General features: G+C 53.0%; 1 protein-coding gene across 1 annotated transcript in view; it reads left to right on the top strand.

Annotated features, from left to right (window-relative positions):
• JAKMIP1 (janus kinase and microtubule interacting protein 1) overlaps nt 1-16569 on the top strand; it is a 122533-nt gene that overhangs the window by 90431 nt on the left and 15533 nt on the right. Inside the window, exons 9-15 of the mRNA XM_081813178.1 lie at nt 1114-1212; nt 3841-3942; nt 4616-4669; nt 5262-5327; nt 11202-11270; nt 12831-12908; nt 15780-15983. Of these exons, the coding sequence (XP_081669304.1) occupies nt 1114-1212; nt 3841-3942; nt 4616-4669; nt 5262-5327; nt 11202-11270; nt 12831-12908; nt 15780-15983 (672 nt within the window). The remainder of the gene's footprint in view (nt 1-1113; nt 1213-3840; nt 3943-4615; nt 4670-5261; nt 5328-11201; nt 11271-12830; nt 12909-15779; nt 15984-16569) is intronic.

Here is a 16569-nt window from a genome sequence, read left to right as displayed (position 1 = left end):
CAATGCAGTTTTAGAACATTTTCAGCCTCCCATAAAGGTCCCTTGTACCCATTCGTAGTCCCTCTTTATTTCCCACCCCTCAGCCCCCGGCAACTGGCAGTGTACTTTCTGTTCAGACCTTCCATACTAGCAGAACCAGACAGACCTAGGTTAGGCCTTAGTCTTTGAGCATCCTAGAATGCCTGCCCTGGATGAGCTCAGCCTTGCCCTCTTGGGAGGGGGCTTGGTCCAGCCCCAGCTCTTCACTGGCCAGCTGCGTGGCCGCTCACTTCCCTGTGTTTCTCTGTAGCATTTGGAGCACTGGGACAAGACCTGTCACTGCCCTCCAGGTCAAGTCCGTGCGTTGGGAGAGATTCCGTGTCCTTGGTCCTGCTCACTAAATTTAAGGAGCCATGGAGAAAACACACTGTTTCCAAATGTCCCCTGGGGCGCAGCACCCCGTCAGTGGAGAACCCCCTCTGGTTCTCCAGGCAGGAGGAGGGAGAGGCCTTTGCCTGTGGCTGTGACTCATGGAAGCCCTCGATAAGGAGTTGTGCCTTCTCTCAGTCAGTCCTGGCTGCTGCCAGAGGAGGACGGGCAGCTTTATGCTCCTTGGACAGAAACTGAGCCATGGAGCCATTAGGGTGCTTTTCCAGGGTCTCCCGGTGGGTGTCAGACCAAGCAGCCCACCTTCGCAGATAGACTTGTGCCTACACGAGAGCTGCTTGTGCTAAGCCTTCTCCTGAGCCCTCTGGTTGGGTGACAGCAGTGTATGCTTTTCTGCTGTGGTTTGTCCCACTCTGTCTGGGGGTGGGGTTATCACCCTGGCGGCTGGGGGTTGCGGGGGGAAGACAGCATGCAAAAATAATACACACAGACTTTGGGATCAGAAGCGCCCATGCTGCACTCCTGCCTCCCTCACATTTGACCTCAGGAAGGGACTTAGTGGCTCTGTGCCTCAGTTTCCCCATCATTCATTTATTCAGCAAGTCTGTGGAGAAGCCCATCTTCCGGGCCAGGCCTGGGGCCAGAGGGATGGAGCAGGCACCCCCCCCCCATCTGCACTAAGCAGGCCACGTCTCCCTGGAGACGGCGGTCCTCCTGCCCACTAACCCACAGGTGCGTCTGCTCTAGATTTACAGACTGGAAATGGAAGAGAGCCAGCTGAAGAACGAAATGCAAGATGCGAAGGACCAGAACGAGCTGCTAGAGTTCCGAGTGCTGGAGCTCGAAGTAAGAGACTCTATCTGTTGTGCGCTCTCAAACGGAGCAGACCTTCTCTTTGAGCCCAAACTGAAATTCATGTAAAAGCTCCCAGATGTCCTCCAGCATGTGTAAAGGGACGTGGTAGAGTTGTTTTCTTTTCTTTTCTTTTTCTTTTTCTTTTCTTTTTTTTAAATCTGTATGTTCAGAATAATTTCACTGCCTTAATATGTTCTGGAGAGAATGCTCACCGAAGTCTTTGGACATGTACCAGAGCTAATCTATTTATTGCCTACGGCTTGTTTTGCACTTAATAAAATAATTTGTTTTTGCAATATTTTGCCTTTTTTATTTGTGTTTCATTTCCATAACTACTTCTTTCCTGCATGCATAGTCACCTGGTATGCATTCTGCAAACCCGGACAGAAGCACTGTTGCAATTAATAACACACCTTTTTAGTGACCTTGCATGCAGGGAATCTCTCCTTTTGAAAGAGCAGGGCCCGACCTGGCCCACAACTGACTCTGTAGTGTGTTTACTGCTAGTTTGGCCCATTTTCTATTTGCCGAGGTAAACACAGGTAAGTAAGTAAGCAGGGGGGAGGGAGGTATTTGTATATAGGCGTTTGAGAGAACCCGTATGGTTGTTCCAAATCCCCGTCCAGTGAATGCAGGCTTGGGTGTCACACGGGGTTGCACTGGACTGAAAACTTACTGTTTGTAACTCAACCTGCAACTCAAAACTGCTATTAGCACAGAGGGAGCCTGAATGCTTTTCACGGGTAACCATCACATTCCAAACCTTCAGTAACGTCCCCAGTACAGAGTTGGATCCAGCATAAGAATAGTGATGGTTTACTGCTTCCCACTGAAACCTCGCCCTCGGGTGCCTAGCATTGTGTTGCAATGCAACTTCATCTCTTTTGTTTGTTGCCATTTAAAAACCATCCACATTTTAAACATCACCTAGGTTTGTGACTCGTTTGTCTGAGCACCTGTTTGTCTGAGCACCTGAGTGGCCCCGCTCTCCCTCCGCTGAAGCCTTTGCATGCACGGATGCCCCAGGGAAAGCCAGCAGCCTTGCGACACTGGTGTCCCTCCCGTTCTGTTTCCTCCTCCTGGCTTCCATTAAAGTTGTTTGCACCAGAACTTACCATCTTGTCCTTTGTTGTGTTGGCATGGACTGTGGCCTGAATGTCTCCAAACCAAGTGTTACTGTGCACCTCAACTCTTGCTTGAGCGTGAACGGGGTCTTCCATTCACAAGGCAGGAGCCGGAAGCCATGTGAGGTCCCTGTTCACACTTCGGCCAGCGAGGAAGCCTTTCCCAGGGCTTTGTCATGCGTCTTTCTCAGGAGATTTCCATGAGCATTTCTCAGTGTGCTAGAATTTTCTTTACGTGTCTCCACCATCCTTCAGAGCCATTAGAAACCAATTTTCTGACTTTTGTTCATATTAAAATAGGAGCTTTCTGTTGTCCCCTTTTCTATGGAGACTCCATTTAAGTGTTGTAGGTAGGAAGACATCCATAGAATGGAACCACTGTGAATTTTGGTCTTCTTGGCTAAGAAGAGAAATAAACTTTTCCCCCTGAACTGCTTCCAACCAGGTTAGCCAGGTTGGGCTTTGGGGAAGTCAACTGAATGAATGCCCTCCCCCCCCGCCCCCAGTCTCCATTCGCCTTATCCAAGAGCATCTGCGTAGGTCCCACCATCCAAGCTAGTGCTCATTTGGTTACATTTCTTAGTTGAGTGACTAAAGAGACCGATGGGTGCTGTCACTAGATTCTGCAGGAATGGTCCAAAGCATGCTTACTTATCTTACTGTAATTTTGAGAAAATAAAAGCAGTTTGATTTAAAGGTATGACTTAGAAAGGTCTTCTCTGCTGGCCTTCCCATAAAGCTAGCCTGTCCATTGCTCAAGTTTTCAAGGCAGATCTATATAATATATCCCTGTAATTAATTGGGCTTCTCCTGTCCTTTTTAAAAACATGTCACTTTACATCTGATTAATAAGTACCTCTTCTGGGAAAATGCCTACTTTTCCTTCCTTAGTAATTGAGATTTGACTATCAATCTAAGGCAGGGATAGAATGATCACTGGTGTGTTAGTGCAATTAAAAAAAAGACTGTGAATGAAATCAGCAGATTATTTTGGAAAAAAAAAAAAAAGTGAATGGGGGGTTTGTGTCCTGGTCCTGCCGCCCTGTTTATGAAATGAAAGCGATAATGCCTGCCTCGTGGGGTTGTGAGGATTCAATGAGAGAGTGATGTGCCACAGGGTGCAGGGGACACGCCATGGCTGGTGGCTATGTTGTCTGTTGAGATTTCACGCACTCGTTCTTACCAAGTACTGAATGATGATGATCTGTGGCTTCCTGGGTTTCCATCTCGCAGCAGGTAAACACATGACACCTTGTTAACGTTTTCTTCCTAGCCGAGTAGGTAAGAAGTAGACACATTTCCGCAGGAGATCCAGTGCGCTGCAGAGGTGGGACCACGGCGCGCGCCTTCGAGGACCAGGAGATGGTAGTTTGTGCGCCTTTTAGTAACACCTTTGCCAACTGGAATGCCTTGGTTTTTGCTGCGTAACGTGGGAAAATGGCAAGTGGTAAATAATCCAATAAAGTTCTGTTTTTAAACCAAATCTTTTCTCCAGGAGAGAGAGCGGAGGTCGCCAGCCTTTAACCTCCAAATCACCACCTTCCCCGAGAACAACAGCAGCGCTCTCCAGCTGTTCTGTCACCAGGAAGGAGTTAAGGTAGCGTGCTTGGGGGGGTGCCTCCGCTAAACCGACCGCCAGGGGCCCGCTCGAAGGCCAGGCTCAGCCGTAAAGGGGGATTGTGCCTTTGTGCCAGACATAGAACGGAGTTAAACAAGATGGCCCGGCCCCCCCACCGTATTTTGAAAGCCAGAGTTCATTTTTCAGAGGGTCACCCAATGTCACTCTATTTGTACCCATGTTAAAAGAGCAGAGCCGTGGGACACAGCTTTGAGGGCACACCCCAGCTTGGCCACGTCCCAGCTCTGGGCCGCGAGCTCTCCGAGCCGCACTCTCCCGCGCGTGAGGTCTGAATGGCAGCACCCACCCCGCGACGCGACGTGACGTGACGTGACGTGGCGTGGGTGTGACGTCAGAGCAGCGCTGCGCCCCGCAGCCTCGCGCAGTGAGTGAGTGGGCGGGAGACGAGGCTGCGGGCTGGGGTCCTCCTGACCCTCGCGACTTCTCGAGCCTTTCTGGAAAGCTCCGCGGGCCGGGCGAGTGGCAGGCACTGCCTTCTCTCCGTCGACCGAAGGAGCTGCCGGGAGCTCCTGGCCCCGGCCCCGAGGCGCGCGCCGGGAGAGGGACGGGCGAGGCCGAGGCCGCGGCGCTAGAGACCGGTCTGCACGGGCTGGGCGCCTCCCGCAAAATGAACGTTGGAAATCTTTTCCAGGATGTGAATGTTTCTGAACTTATGAAGAAGCTAGATATCCTTGGCGATAATGGGGTAACTATGCCGGTCGGCTTCTGCTCGCGCGCTCTTGTCTCCACCTGGGTGTGCTCTGTGTGCCTTTCCTTTCCTATGGGTTTGGTTTCTTCCTAACCGAAGAGATCTGACACGTGCAGTGTAAGGCTTCTGTCTGGCCGTGCCCCCGCGGGGGTGGGCGGGCCGCGCTGTCACGGGGGGATCGCGCTGTCACGGGCGGGTCACGCTGTCATGGGGGTTGCGGTGTCACTGGGGGGAAGGGGAGGCTTCCGGACTTAGCTTCTGGATTTAGCTCCTCCCTCGCTCCTGCAAGGGATGAGGGCGCGCACAAAGGATCACCCAGAGGGAGCGCGGGATCCCTCCAGATTTCCGAAAGCAGAACGTGGTATTTTTGCCCCCTTAGAAAATTGGCTCGAACAGGCCATATCTCCAAAAGTCCTGGCCCCAGAGAGGGCAGGGCTGCAGCTGCATTTGAAAGCTGGCCTCTTTAGAGAGTGGGGGCCGAGCCCCGAGGTCCCCTCTCGGAGGGGCGTCAAAGCCGGTCAGCGCTGGCTATCTGCACGGGGATGTGGGGTCCAGTGTAAAACGCCCTTCCCACATTTTTGTGTTTTAGAATTTGAGAAACGAAGAACAGGTTGCAATAATCCAAGCTGGAACTGTGCTTGCCCTGTGTGAAAAGGTAGAGCCCCGCGGCACTTCTGTCCGTGCACCGTGTCTGAGCTTCCCAACGCCCCGCAGGAACCTGCGCACTGGTGTCTCGCTTGGCTCTGGGGCATGCGCTCCTCGTCTGCGTCTGCATGTGCACGCGCATGCTGTTCCTTCCCGGGCCCAAAGCCACCCCCGCTTCCCCTAGAGAGCCTAGCGCAGAAGCAGAGGAAAACCCCGTCGAGGAAAGCATCTGCAGCACTGGGGTGGATTTCCTACCAGGTTTTCCCCATGCCTATTTTTTAAACTTAGTCAAAATCGTACTTGACTTCCCGTTTTTAACCCTGCCTCCTCCGCTTCCACTCCGCCTTGTTCTACCCAGTGGTTAAATCAGAAGCTAATTATGCTAGATTTTGCCTTTCCATTTGTTTTTGTTTTTTGTTTGTTTTTTCTTATTTATCGTTATGCAGCGGTGAACATCTCTACCCGGAGATTCCTACCTACCTTTTAAAACACTTCCACAGGATAGATTCTAGGGGTGGAATCACTGGGCCAACTGGTAGGGAGGTTTTTCAGAGATTTAATATTGTCAAAGTGGTTTCCAGAAAAGGGGTACCAATTCCCCCTCGACCTGAGTATGACCACATTGCTGGTTCCACGTTCAGCGTAGCGTGTCTCCGCTAAAGAACCCTGCCAGTTCCAGAGGCTAAAATCACATAGATGTTCGTGTATCTGTTTGCATTGATTTGAGTGCTAGTGATACTGGGTTGTTATTATGTATTATCTATTTTCTTCCTTCTTTGTGAATTGTAATAACATTTCTGTTGACAATTTCCATTGGGTTTGTTTGTTATTGGTTCGTTCATTCATTCATTCATTCATTCATTCATTCATCTATTCATCTGTTCATTCAATAGGTGTTTGTCCTAAGTATGGTGTTTCTTACTGACTCCTCCTTGTGCTTTACATATTAAGATAATAACTCTTTGCTGTATTTGTTAAAAATACGTTCCTGGTTTGTTTACCTTTTACATTTGTTTAGGATATTTTAGGTACACATAACTTTTATGCAGTCCCATCCAGAGGACTTTTCCTTTCAAAGCACAGGAGTTAAACTTTAAAATTCTTCCCAGAATTTTTGGAGGGGCATTGAAAATAGAAATACTTTTCTGCCCTGGGCTCTTGTCCTTCCTCCCTAGTCACATGAAGGGCACAAAGTGTTGGTAACAGACTTAAGCAAAGCCTTGCCCGAGGTCACACAGGAGGTAAGTCACTTCCCAAATCCCTTCCCCTGGCTGAGCCTATGTCCCCAGCTGGACAGGGGGTGATGCTGACTCACACCTGGCTGGCTGCTGGACCCATTAGCCTCAGGCAACCATACAGGGTTAGGCACAGGGTACTCATTCAGTAAACATCCCTCACACCAGTATATCCAAATGTCCTGTGCAGAGCTCTGGGGAGTGTGACATAAAAGTGCCTAGTAAACACTCAAAACTCAGTTTAGTGCCGAGCGCTCCCTGGAGGATTGGTGAGGTCAGGCCCAGCAGTTCCTTCCTCATCCCCTGGGAGGCCCCTCCTGGGTGGACCCCCACTTGGGGCTTCTGCGGATCGGTCTCTGGGTCACTGTGAGCCACCGAATGGAGAACCCACAAACCTGGCAGGGTTGGTGTCGGGACTCCAGGACATGGCATTTTTAAGCAGAACCAAACATTGCTACTGAGCACTTAGGGCAAAGGGGTTTGACCAGTGATGGTGGGTGGTGAACCAAGAGCAGCAACCCCTTGCGTGACTTGGGTGGCTGGTTTGGGAGGGGCCTGGGCAGCAGGCCTGGGGGCCTCCCTCTCTCCAACCCCCAGAGTCTCTTGGAGGGCCACACCCTGTAGGGAGTTCACAGCCTCGTTGAGAGTAGCCCCTTTCAAGCTGCTCCCTTCTCCCTGATACATTCCTCCCCACAGCCCGGCAAATCGTGGGTGTCCAGACCTGCAGCCTTGGACTTCCGACCTCAGATCTATAGGGCCCCTGTTCCTCTCAGCAACCGTGCGAGATTAGCGATGTGCCCCCATCATACCCCTGCCTGGCCTGCAGCAACTGTCTGCTTTGACCCTGTCACAGGCCAACCCCCCCCCACCTTTCACCAGCCAACTGGGTGCAGGTGAGAGGGTCCCACCTCCGGATCTGGGACAGTCCTTGGGGACTGGACTCAGACCAGTATTTTCCCATTTTTTCAGATTGGGTCTAGGAGATCTCAGCTCTGCCACAGGTCTGTGACTAAAGATCCCGTAGGTTTGGGAGTTGCTATCTGTCCCCCTAGAGGGAGTGTTGGTGCTGGGAGTGGCCCCAAGAGGAAAGGTGGGTCTGCAGGACCAGCTGAGAGCCCTGACAGGACCCCCAGGGACACAGACTGCCCAGTTTGCCTTGGACTGAAGGGTTCCTGGGACATGGGGATGTCAGTGCTGGAATGGGGACAGTCCTGAGCAAGCACACATGAGTCGGTCACCCTGGAGCTCATGAGCTGGCAGTGGGATCAGAGACCCCCCCACCCAAATGCATGTAGTTTTAAAAATTGCCACTCAGTGTCAGCATCTGACCAAACTGAGGGCAAATTCAATTTTCTCTTTGGAGGCACAATGGCGCTTTTGTAGCATATAAGTGAAGTGCAGCTCTAATTAAGAATGTCACATGGTGCTCCTGGATGACCTTGCCAGGGCATCTTGCTCTGGGGGTTTGCTCCTACTTGCCTGGGGAAGCCTGGTTCCTTCTTGAAGGTTAGCAGAGTCCAAGGTCAGGGGCCACATCTTGTCTCCACCCCACGTCCTTTACACACAGCACATGCCCAGAAGAGAAGCTTGAACATAGGACATCTGAGGGTTTACAGGTGATCAGAGTCACATCTCTTCTTTTTTTTTTTTTAATTTTGTTTATTTATTTTTAGAGAGGGAGAGAGAGATGAGGGGAGGGACAGAGGGGGAGGAAGAGAGAGAATCCCAAGCAGGCTCCACCCCCAGTGCAGAGCCCAGTGCAGAGCTCAGGACTCCATCCCACAACCCCAAGATCATGACCTGAGCCAAAATCAAGAGTCCAACGCCTAACCGACTGAGCCACCTAGGCGCCCCAATTCACACCTCTTCTTTATGAAGCTCTTTAAAGTTCAAAACCAATTGAGAAATAGTCAAAACCAATCAGACAGATGGCAGTTTTTTAAAAATTTTCATGTTCTCACTGGTAACAATAGATTAGTGAATTCAGCTTAGGCCTGTGGCCACAGCCAAGCTTTCCAATAGTTGGCTTGGGGTCAAGGTCTTGGGACCCTCTTGAAGAGAGAGTTGGGTTTTAGAGGAGAGAGGGCCCCCACCCTCCAGCTCTGGGGCTCAGGACCCTGCACCTGTGGGCAGAGACCTGGCTTCCTACATGATGTCCTCCTCCTCGCATCCCTGTAGGCTGACTCATTTCTTCCCTGAGGGTTTGGAGGAGGGCAGTGTCCGCATACCCCTCTTTCCTGGAGGGTGGTGCAGAGCCACTTGCATTTAGATGCTCACTCTTGGAGTGTGGCCCAGTGGCTATCTGGTGGACTCTCTTCCATACGAAATTCATGACCTTTTGTACCCAGGATGCTCATGGCCAGCATTTTCTGTCCTCATTTTCCTCTTTCAATTGCTGAGAAGCACTCATCAAGTTTTTTCTTTCTATGCATAATACGTATGTCAAATCTTTTTTTTTTTTTTAACAGTAAGTAGAAACTGGACACCATATTCTATAAAACCTATTCTAAGAGCAGCTTGTTGTAATGATTCAAAACTGGATTTTGATTTTTTTTCTATTTAAATTTTATTCATTTTAGGACTGTCTGCATTAGGATATTAAAAATGAAATGTCTTTCCTTTCCTACCCAAAATATGCTTATCTATTTCTAAGACATTGCACATCCTCTCAGTAATGTCTAACGAGATGCTCTATTTTGGGTGCCTGCTTCTGCTGCTGGCTCTGGGGGTCCACTCTGGGGGCCAAGCTCACTTTGATGTTGGGGGAAACCTGTGTGATCACAGCCTTATCTAGTCTTGTTCCCTCCATGGAGCCAGCACCCCTCCCCCCCGCCAGACCTCCACACTCTCATGTCTGCTCTCATTCAGCAAATGTTTGTTGGGCCCATGCTTCATCCCAGGCCTGTGCTGGTTAAGGAAGTGTAACAGAACACGTCTGATATGGTCCCTACCTTCGGGCTTCTGTGGGAGGGAAACAGACAACAGCAATCCATCAGGTGAGTGCTGTGAGAGCCACTCGTAGGATAACATAGGGATCCTAGAGGACACCTGACCCCATGGAGGTAGGAAGCAGGGCAGGCTTCCTGGAGGAGGTGACAGCTAACTTGGCCTGAAGGCTGAGTAGGTGTTAGTTCAGTGAAGGCCTGGGGCTGAGGCCAGGGGTGGGAGAGGTGGTGAATTCCAGTCAGGGAGAGTGGGCTTGGCTTGGGGACCAGCCATTGTCAGGAGTGATGGGATGTCCCTGAGGGCTTTAAGCAGAAGTGGGCTTTTGAGAGGACATGCGGACTCAAAAGCAGAAAGGGCTTTGGGTCCAGACAGGAGCCTGGAGGGATGGTGGCAGTGGTGTTCGGCAGGAGGGTGTTTGAAACAGTAGAAGGTGGAACCAGCGTATGGACAGGGGAGGAGAAGGAGAAATCAAGGCTGCTCCCTGCTTTCTGGTTTGGGTGAAATGGGGCTCTTCCCCAGCAGAGGGACCAGGGAGGCTAGGGAGGCATCAGAGGGAGGTGTGGTGGGGCGGTCTGGGCTGCAGGGGGACACTGCAGAGAGCAGAGGGAGCACAGGGGCAGGGAGAACCCCCAGGGAGGCAAGGAGCGAGGGGGGGGAAGGGAAGGGCAGGGCTCCAAGGGGAGGGGGAGTCCCTAGCAGGAGAGAAGGAAAGCCAGGAGGCAGCTGAGCCTCGCGTGGCAGCTGAGGGAGGCTGGGAGGCCAGGAAAGGTCCCCAGCCTGGAGGCAAGGAGGCTGTCTATCGTGTTGAGTGCACACATTCATACATGGTGTCAAACATGGACACCCCCTGCCCTCAGACATCCCCACCAAAGCCCCCGCAGGTCTCCCCACCAGCCCCTCTCTTAGGTGGGCTCCTCATAAAGACACACCTAACAGACCTCCATCCCGAGAAACAGCTGCCCACCTCCTGCTCACCACCAGCCCAGACCCAAGAAGAGGCAGACTGTCCCTGTGACCTGCCCTTGGCAGGTGCTTGCCCGCCCACTTCAGCACCCTCATGCCCTGGGACTCAACACACCTCTCACTCTGCAGTGCTCCTGGCCACTCGGGTGTGCTGCAGGGGTGTGGTTTTGCAGGCTGGGTTAGAAGTCCTCATTGCCCACCTGTGTGACCTTGGACAAGTGACTTAACTAGGCACCCATGTCTTCACCTATAAAACGCGTGATGCTGCCTCTGCCATGGGATGGGTGTGAAGGGCTGGATGAGGTCTCCAGCATGAAGCCACCCTCGAGGCACTCAGCAGTAGACCTCAATGACACTCAGCCACCCAGCCGCACACAGGGGCCCACTCTGCACGGAGTCAGGCCCCAGAGCATGCACACCAAGTCTCTCCTGGACACGTAGGCTCAATTGGACATACGTACCCAAGCCCATGCACAGGTACACACACACACACACACACACACACACACAGAAACACGCATGCACACATGGATATCCGTGACCCGGTTGATCCCTGAGCAAACATCTGTCAAAGCTGAACATCTGTACAGACAATGAAATTCTGTTTTGAGGGCCACCCTGGGATGGGCCGAGGAGGCCAGGAGCCTCGTCGAAGAGGCCCCCTGCACACGGCTTTGGTGGAAGGCCCCCAGCCAGCATGGGTTCTCATTTGCTGGCCCTCTGTCCCTGCTGTTTTCCAGTGGCTGAAGCAAATAGAGGGAACTGAGGCAGCCCTGACCCAGAAGATGCTGGACCTGGAGAGGGAAAAGGTAAAAGACTCAGTCCTCTGGGATGCAGGAGGGTGCCAAGAGCTTCCTTCCCAGGAAGGCCTCCCATGTATTTTTTTTTTTAAGATTTTATTTATTTATTTATTTATTTGAGAGAGAGAGCGAGAGCATGCTCACAAGCGGGGGGTGGTGCACACAGGGAGAGGGAGAGAGAGACTCTCAAGCAGACTCTCCACGCCCAGCGCAGAGCCTGAAGCGGGGCTCAATCTCACAACCTTGAGATCATGAGCTGAGCCGAAATCAAGAGTCAGATGCCACCCAGGTGCCCCCTTGCATGTATTTTCATAGGTGTTTATTTGCATGCATTTCTAAATTTTGCGTTTGCCCTAATGTCTATTCCAGGTAATTGTCCTCCATTCATTCACTCTTTGACTCACTCAGTTGTTCACTTAATGCCTATTTTTGGAGCCTCTGTTATCCCAGGTGCCATGCCAGGATTAGCAGTCCAGTAAGGAATATGTGGGGTCCCTGCCTTGAGGAGCTAGCTTACGAGCCTATGGGGACGTGTGCTCATGAGCCAACAGCCACAGTGCTGCCTGGGGACATTAGGGGCAGCACGTGGGTGATGCCGAGACACTTGGCCCAGTGGCTCCAGAGACACACAGCTGAGCCTCCCATCTTTGCTGGCTCCTTAACGGCCATGAAAGTTCGGGAAAGACGTACTGGCCCTTCCTTTCCTCATTGCTAAGTGGGGGTTCCAAGTTCCACCTTGCTGGGCCATAGGGATGAGAGACATGAGATGCACAGCCAATTGTGCACCTTGCTTGGCACGTATGGGTCCCTGATGAGATGCGGTGGTGGCGGTTATTCACCAGGGGGCTATGGCATATGGGGGGTCCGTTGTGCCCAGCCTGGGGGATGCAGAGAGGGCTGCCCGGAAGAAATGGGTCTTGAGCCTCAAAGACCAATTCAAGTTTTGCAAATAGAAATGAGATGTGGAAACAGAAGGTAGAAGGAATCGCTTACAGCCTGGGAGCACACGTGGTGTGAGAGGGCCCTGGCTTGGAGTCTAGTCGGTCCTTGGCCACCACGACACCGTGGCATCTAGGGCAAGGCACTGGGCTTCTCTGGTCCTGCTTCCTCATCTGTGAAGTCACGGGCCCACAGGAGAGGAGCTCTCACCTTGGAACCCTCCAACCAGTAGTGGAGATTTGCATTCTGGGTAGACCATGCTTGCAGGGACCGGAAGGGTGACCCGGGCATGGGGAGGAGGCGTACAGCAGTGAAACTGGTCGGAAGGTGGGGGATGCTGTCGTGGGGGGAGGAAGAGCCACATCTGAGAACTGTTGGGATGGTCTTCAGGGGCAACCAGGACGTGACAAGAGGAACTGAGAAGGACTCCTGCATGGGCACCGGGTTGGAGGGGCATCGCTTTGGTGCAGTCAGGCCCCCATAAGGTCCCTTATCACCTGAGCCCCTGGCGGGTCCCCAGCTTGGTGGGACCGTCGCTCTCTAGCAGAGGTGAGTGGGTGGGCTCTGCAGAGCCTCACTGGGATGGGTTCTCACGCTGATCTCGATCGTGGGGGGCCTCCTCTTTTTCAGGACCTGTTCAGCAGGCAGAAGGGCTACCTGGAGGAGGAGCTAGACTACAGGAAGGAAGCCCTCGACCAGGCGTACCTGGTATGACCGGGAGTGGGTTGGTCGCTTTGGCTTGTTAGACTCTGCCTCAGAGGCTGTGTTTTCCTTTGGGGCACACCACATTTAGGGGCCCCACCAGGGCCCCGTGGGTGCCATCAAAATGCCCTGTCTGTGTTCTGACCGGAATGACTGTACAGAGAAATTGTCCCTTTTTTCCAAATCAATCATGATTTTCCAAAACATTTACTTAGCTGGATGGTTTCTTCAGGTGTGCTTATTCAATTCTAGGAATCGTTTGAGATGAGTGTGAAGAAACCGTCTTTCTTATGAGTTTGTGATACTTGAATACTTGTTTACGTGTAAAACCCCAGAGCAAGTTTTCCTGTGCACAGGAATGAGGGGCAGCCACTGAGGGACATGGAGGCTCAGCAAGGAGAGCAGAGGCCGCTGATCGGAATAAAAATTACTTGTGCCATACTGCATTTGGGTCACAAAATTTGTCCCGGGCTTCCTGGTGGTTAGCTTAAAATGGGATCCCGTCCAGGTTCACGTGTCGTATGGTTTTGAGGACTCTCCCAGCAGCGAGTGAGACAGCGAGATAATACGGGCCCCACCAGGGGTCCCCACGGCACAGAGAAGGGAGAGTTGAGTGTCCCTTCTTGCAGGAAGAAGTGCGGTACCCAAAGTCTCCAGCAAGGCTTTGCCCCAGTCATTTGTAGTTAGGATCATTTTACAAAATGGTGCGTACCCGAGAAATGCAGAGTCCACAACAGAAAAATGACTTTCAAGCCCTTGTTTCCATGAGCTTGTCCAGGAAGATGGAGAGCCAGGAGCCTGGGCATGAGGGCTGGCCCACCTCCCCAAGACCCCCGGCTCTTGGTGTCCAGGGTCTGAGGCCTGAATGAGGAGGACAGGGAGCTGGAGAGGTCTTAGGTCCTGGGGATTGAGCTTCACTGGGACGGGCCATCTTCTCTCCTAGCGCTTACTTCTGGGCACACGGTATCGTCATGGCGCGGAGGGCAATTTAAAATAGAAATATCTCCTCCTTCTAGGGGAGGGATGCTCACACTCAACCATTCCCTTGCTGGTTTTGCCTCAACTCCACCCCCACCTTGGTCCTTTCGAGAATGCCTTTCCCGCACCACACACCATCTGTCGCGTGGCCCTGCCTCCCTAGCATTTCCTAGAAAGCTCTGAGGATGTGATTTCAGGAGATTCGTAGGCACTGAAGCCAATGGAACAAGTCTGGAAAACTCTGAAGGGCTCCTTGGATCCTTAATGTGTTGAAGGTTGAAGGGTGCGCCGGGGCTCTGAGAGGAACATAAGCAAGCACTTTGCCAAGCTCACTGGATCACGGACTGGCTCTTCAAGGGGCCTCTGGCAGGACTGGTGATTTCCAACACATTTTGGAAAAGCTCGGTGTCCACCCTTTGCTGTCTAAGTACCGCTCGCAGGAAGGCCCCGGGGGTCCCTCTGAGTCCTGGTTCTGCAGAGGAGGCCCCTGGGCGTGCTGATCCTGCCACCCTGTAGAAACTATGTTCCTTCCCAAAACTGTTCCAAAGCCTCAGGGGGGATTTCAGGCCCATGACAGCGTTGTGTTCTGATGCCAAGCTGGATGGATTTGAAGAGTGAGGGAAGTAACAATCTCCAAGAGGGTGGCAGTGCCTCGTGCCTGGGCAGCAGTGAGGGCGGCACGGCAGGAGCCACATGTGGACCTGCATTCCTTTGTCATCGCGCTGAATGAGATGGGGCGGCTCTGCAGTGGAGCTTCTGGAGTTGGGTGGTGGGGTCCTGGCTGGAAGCTGGTGACCTGGGTCTCCTAGAAGCTCAGCTCTGAACGGGGAGGGGTTGAGCCAGCAGGCACAGGCGAGCTCTGACGAGAGCAGCAGGGAGAGCTGGGGGCCAGACGGCTGCAGACGCTTTCCGTGGAAAACCTCCCCCCTGCCCCCCTGCCTCTAGCCACCTCTCGCCTCTTCTTGGCAGTTTCCATCCAAACTGAAGACTGGTCTAGTCGGTCTTAGGAAGACGAGGAGCAGTTCCTTAGTTCCTTAGCTCCCTTGACTAGAAGCCTTGTGGTGGGGAAAGTTTCAGGGGTAGGACAGGCTTCGGAGGGAGGGGACCAAGAATTTGCAGTGACAATGACCAGAGTGATGGTCAGCCTGGCCCAGGCTGGGGTTTCCATTCAAGGATGATGCGGGTGGGGTTTAGGGAAGCAGAAAAGGAGCTAATTCTCTCTTTTGTCCCTAGATATCCCTATGAGGTAACTATATTTAAGTGTCTTGGGGTGAAGTGGAAAAGAACTTCCTCTAACGATAAAACCTTCGCCTTTCACAAGGAGCCTTCGACTGGCCACTAATCTCTCATCCGCTTTGCTAACACTTGGCGTCTCGCGTTTTTAGCAGGGAGGGCCTGGTTAGAACACTGTCACTGTTTGCTTTAGGTTAAAATCGCATTCTGAACTAGCTGGCTGAAAACCACGTGTGTGCAGTTTGAGACTTTTTTTCCCCCCACTGCCACCCAGGATAAAAGGGGAGGTTTGCTCCCAAGGTGGGGGGAATACGTGGGGCGCCAAGAACAAAATGAGAACAAGCCTCTCTTTGAAGCACACATTTTAAGGGGCGGTTGTGATGATTTTCTCCTATGGCCCTGTCCTCTGCTATACAAGAGGAGGGCTATTCTTGATTGAATCGAATAAGACATGTTCTCTATAAGGTGTGCACGGAGCTGAAAGGGGCTCCCTCGCTCCCCCCTGCCCACCCCTTCCCGCGCCTGCTGGCCACTCTGCAAGGCCCCCCGCACGCCTCCCCTCCCCGCCTGAGACCTCCAGCTCTGCCTCCCTGAGCCGCACTGCCCCGGCCGTTACTGTCCGCCCCTTTGTGATCTCCCACTGTCGGTGTGATTTGGGCCCCTCAGAAAATCCAGGAGCTGGAGGCCACGCTGTACAGCGCGCTGCAGCAAGAGCCCGGGCGGAGGGCCAGCGAGGCGCTGAGCGAGGGCCAGCGGGAGGACCTGCGGGCTGCCGTGGAGAAGCTGCGCCGGCAGATCCTGAGACAGAGCCGGGAGTCCGACAGCCAGGTCCTGCGGGAGCGCATGGAGCTGCTGCAGCAGGCCCAGCAGGTGAGGGGCAGGTGGCTGGCACCAGGTGCCTCTTGCCCTCTTCCCAGCCTCTGAGCCCTCGGGCGGGCCCCTGGGCGTTCCAGGCATGTCTGACGGACAGCTGACAGCCAAGCGAGTCTCCCCGGGACCAAGGCAGGTCTTCTCTCGGATGTCCTCACAGCACAGCAGGTGCACTGCCCGCAAAGGGGGGCGCTGGGCCGATGCGCAGTTCAACCCTGCGGCCCAACCCTGCTGAGTCCTCAGGCAAACCAGAGCCAGCTCTGCCCTGGGACCTCTCCCTCCAGCAGGTGTATTCTGTTTGAAAGTCAGGTTCTTTTTAAAACCAGGAGGCGTGGCTGAACGGTTTGCTTTTTTTTGCTGTATTTTGGGATGATGGCTAATTTGAGGACTGGACCTGACAGCTGTATTCGTCGTTGACTCTGAAACCCTAAATGTATTCCAAGGTTTGGAGTCCTGTGTGAGTGTCACATGCTGCTGAGCACACGGGGAGCCAGGCTTCGCGGACTGCAGGGTGATAACGGGGACGAGAACAGGGACATTTGTTGGGTGCTCGCCGGCGGGGACCCTTGATGGTGGCCCCCCCGTG

The sequence above is a fragment of the Leptonychotes weddellii genome, chromosome 2 (assembly GCF_054177405.1).
Source record: "Leptonychotes weddellii isolate Sample4059 chromosome 2, ASM5417740v2, whole genome shotgun sequence".
Classification (NCBI taxonomy): domain Eukaryota; kingdom Metazoa; phylum Chordata; class Mammalia; order Carnivora; family Phocidae; genus Leptonychotes; species Leptonychotes weddellii.
This window is presented reverse-complemented; position numbering and strand designations above follow the sequence as displayed.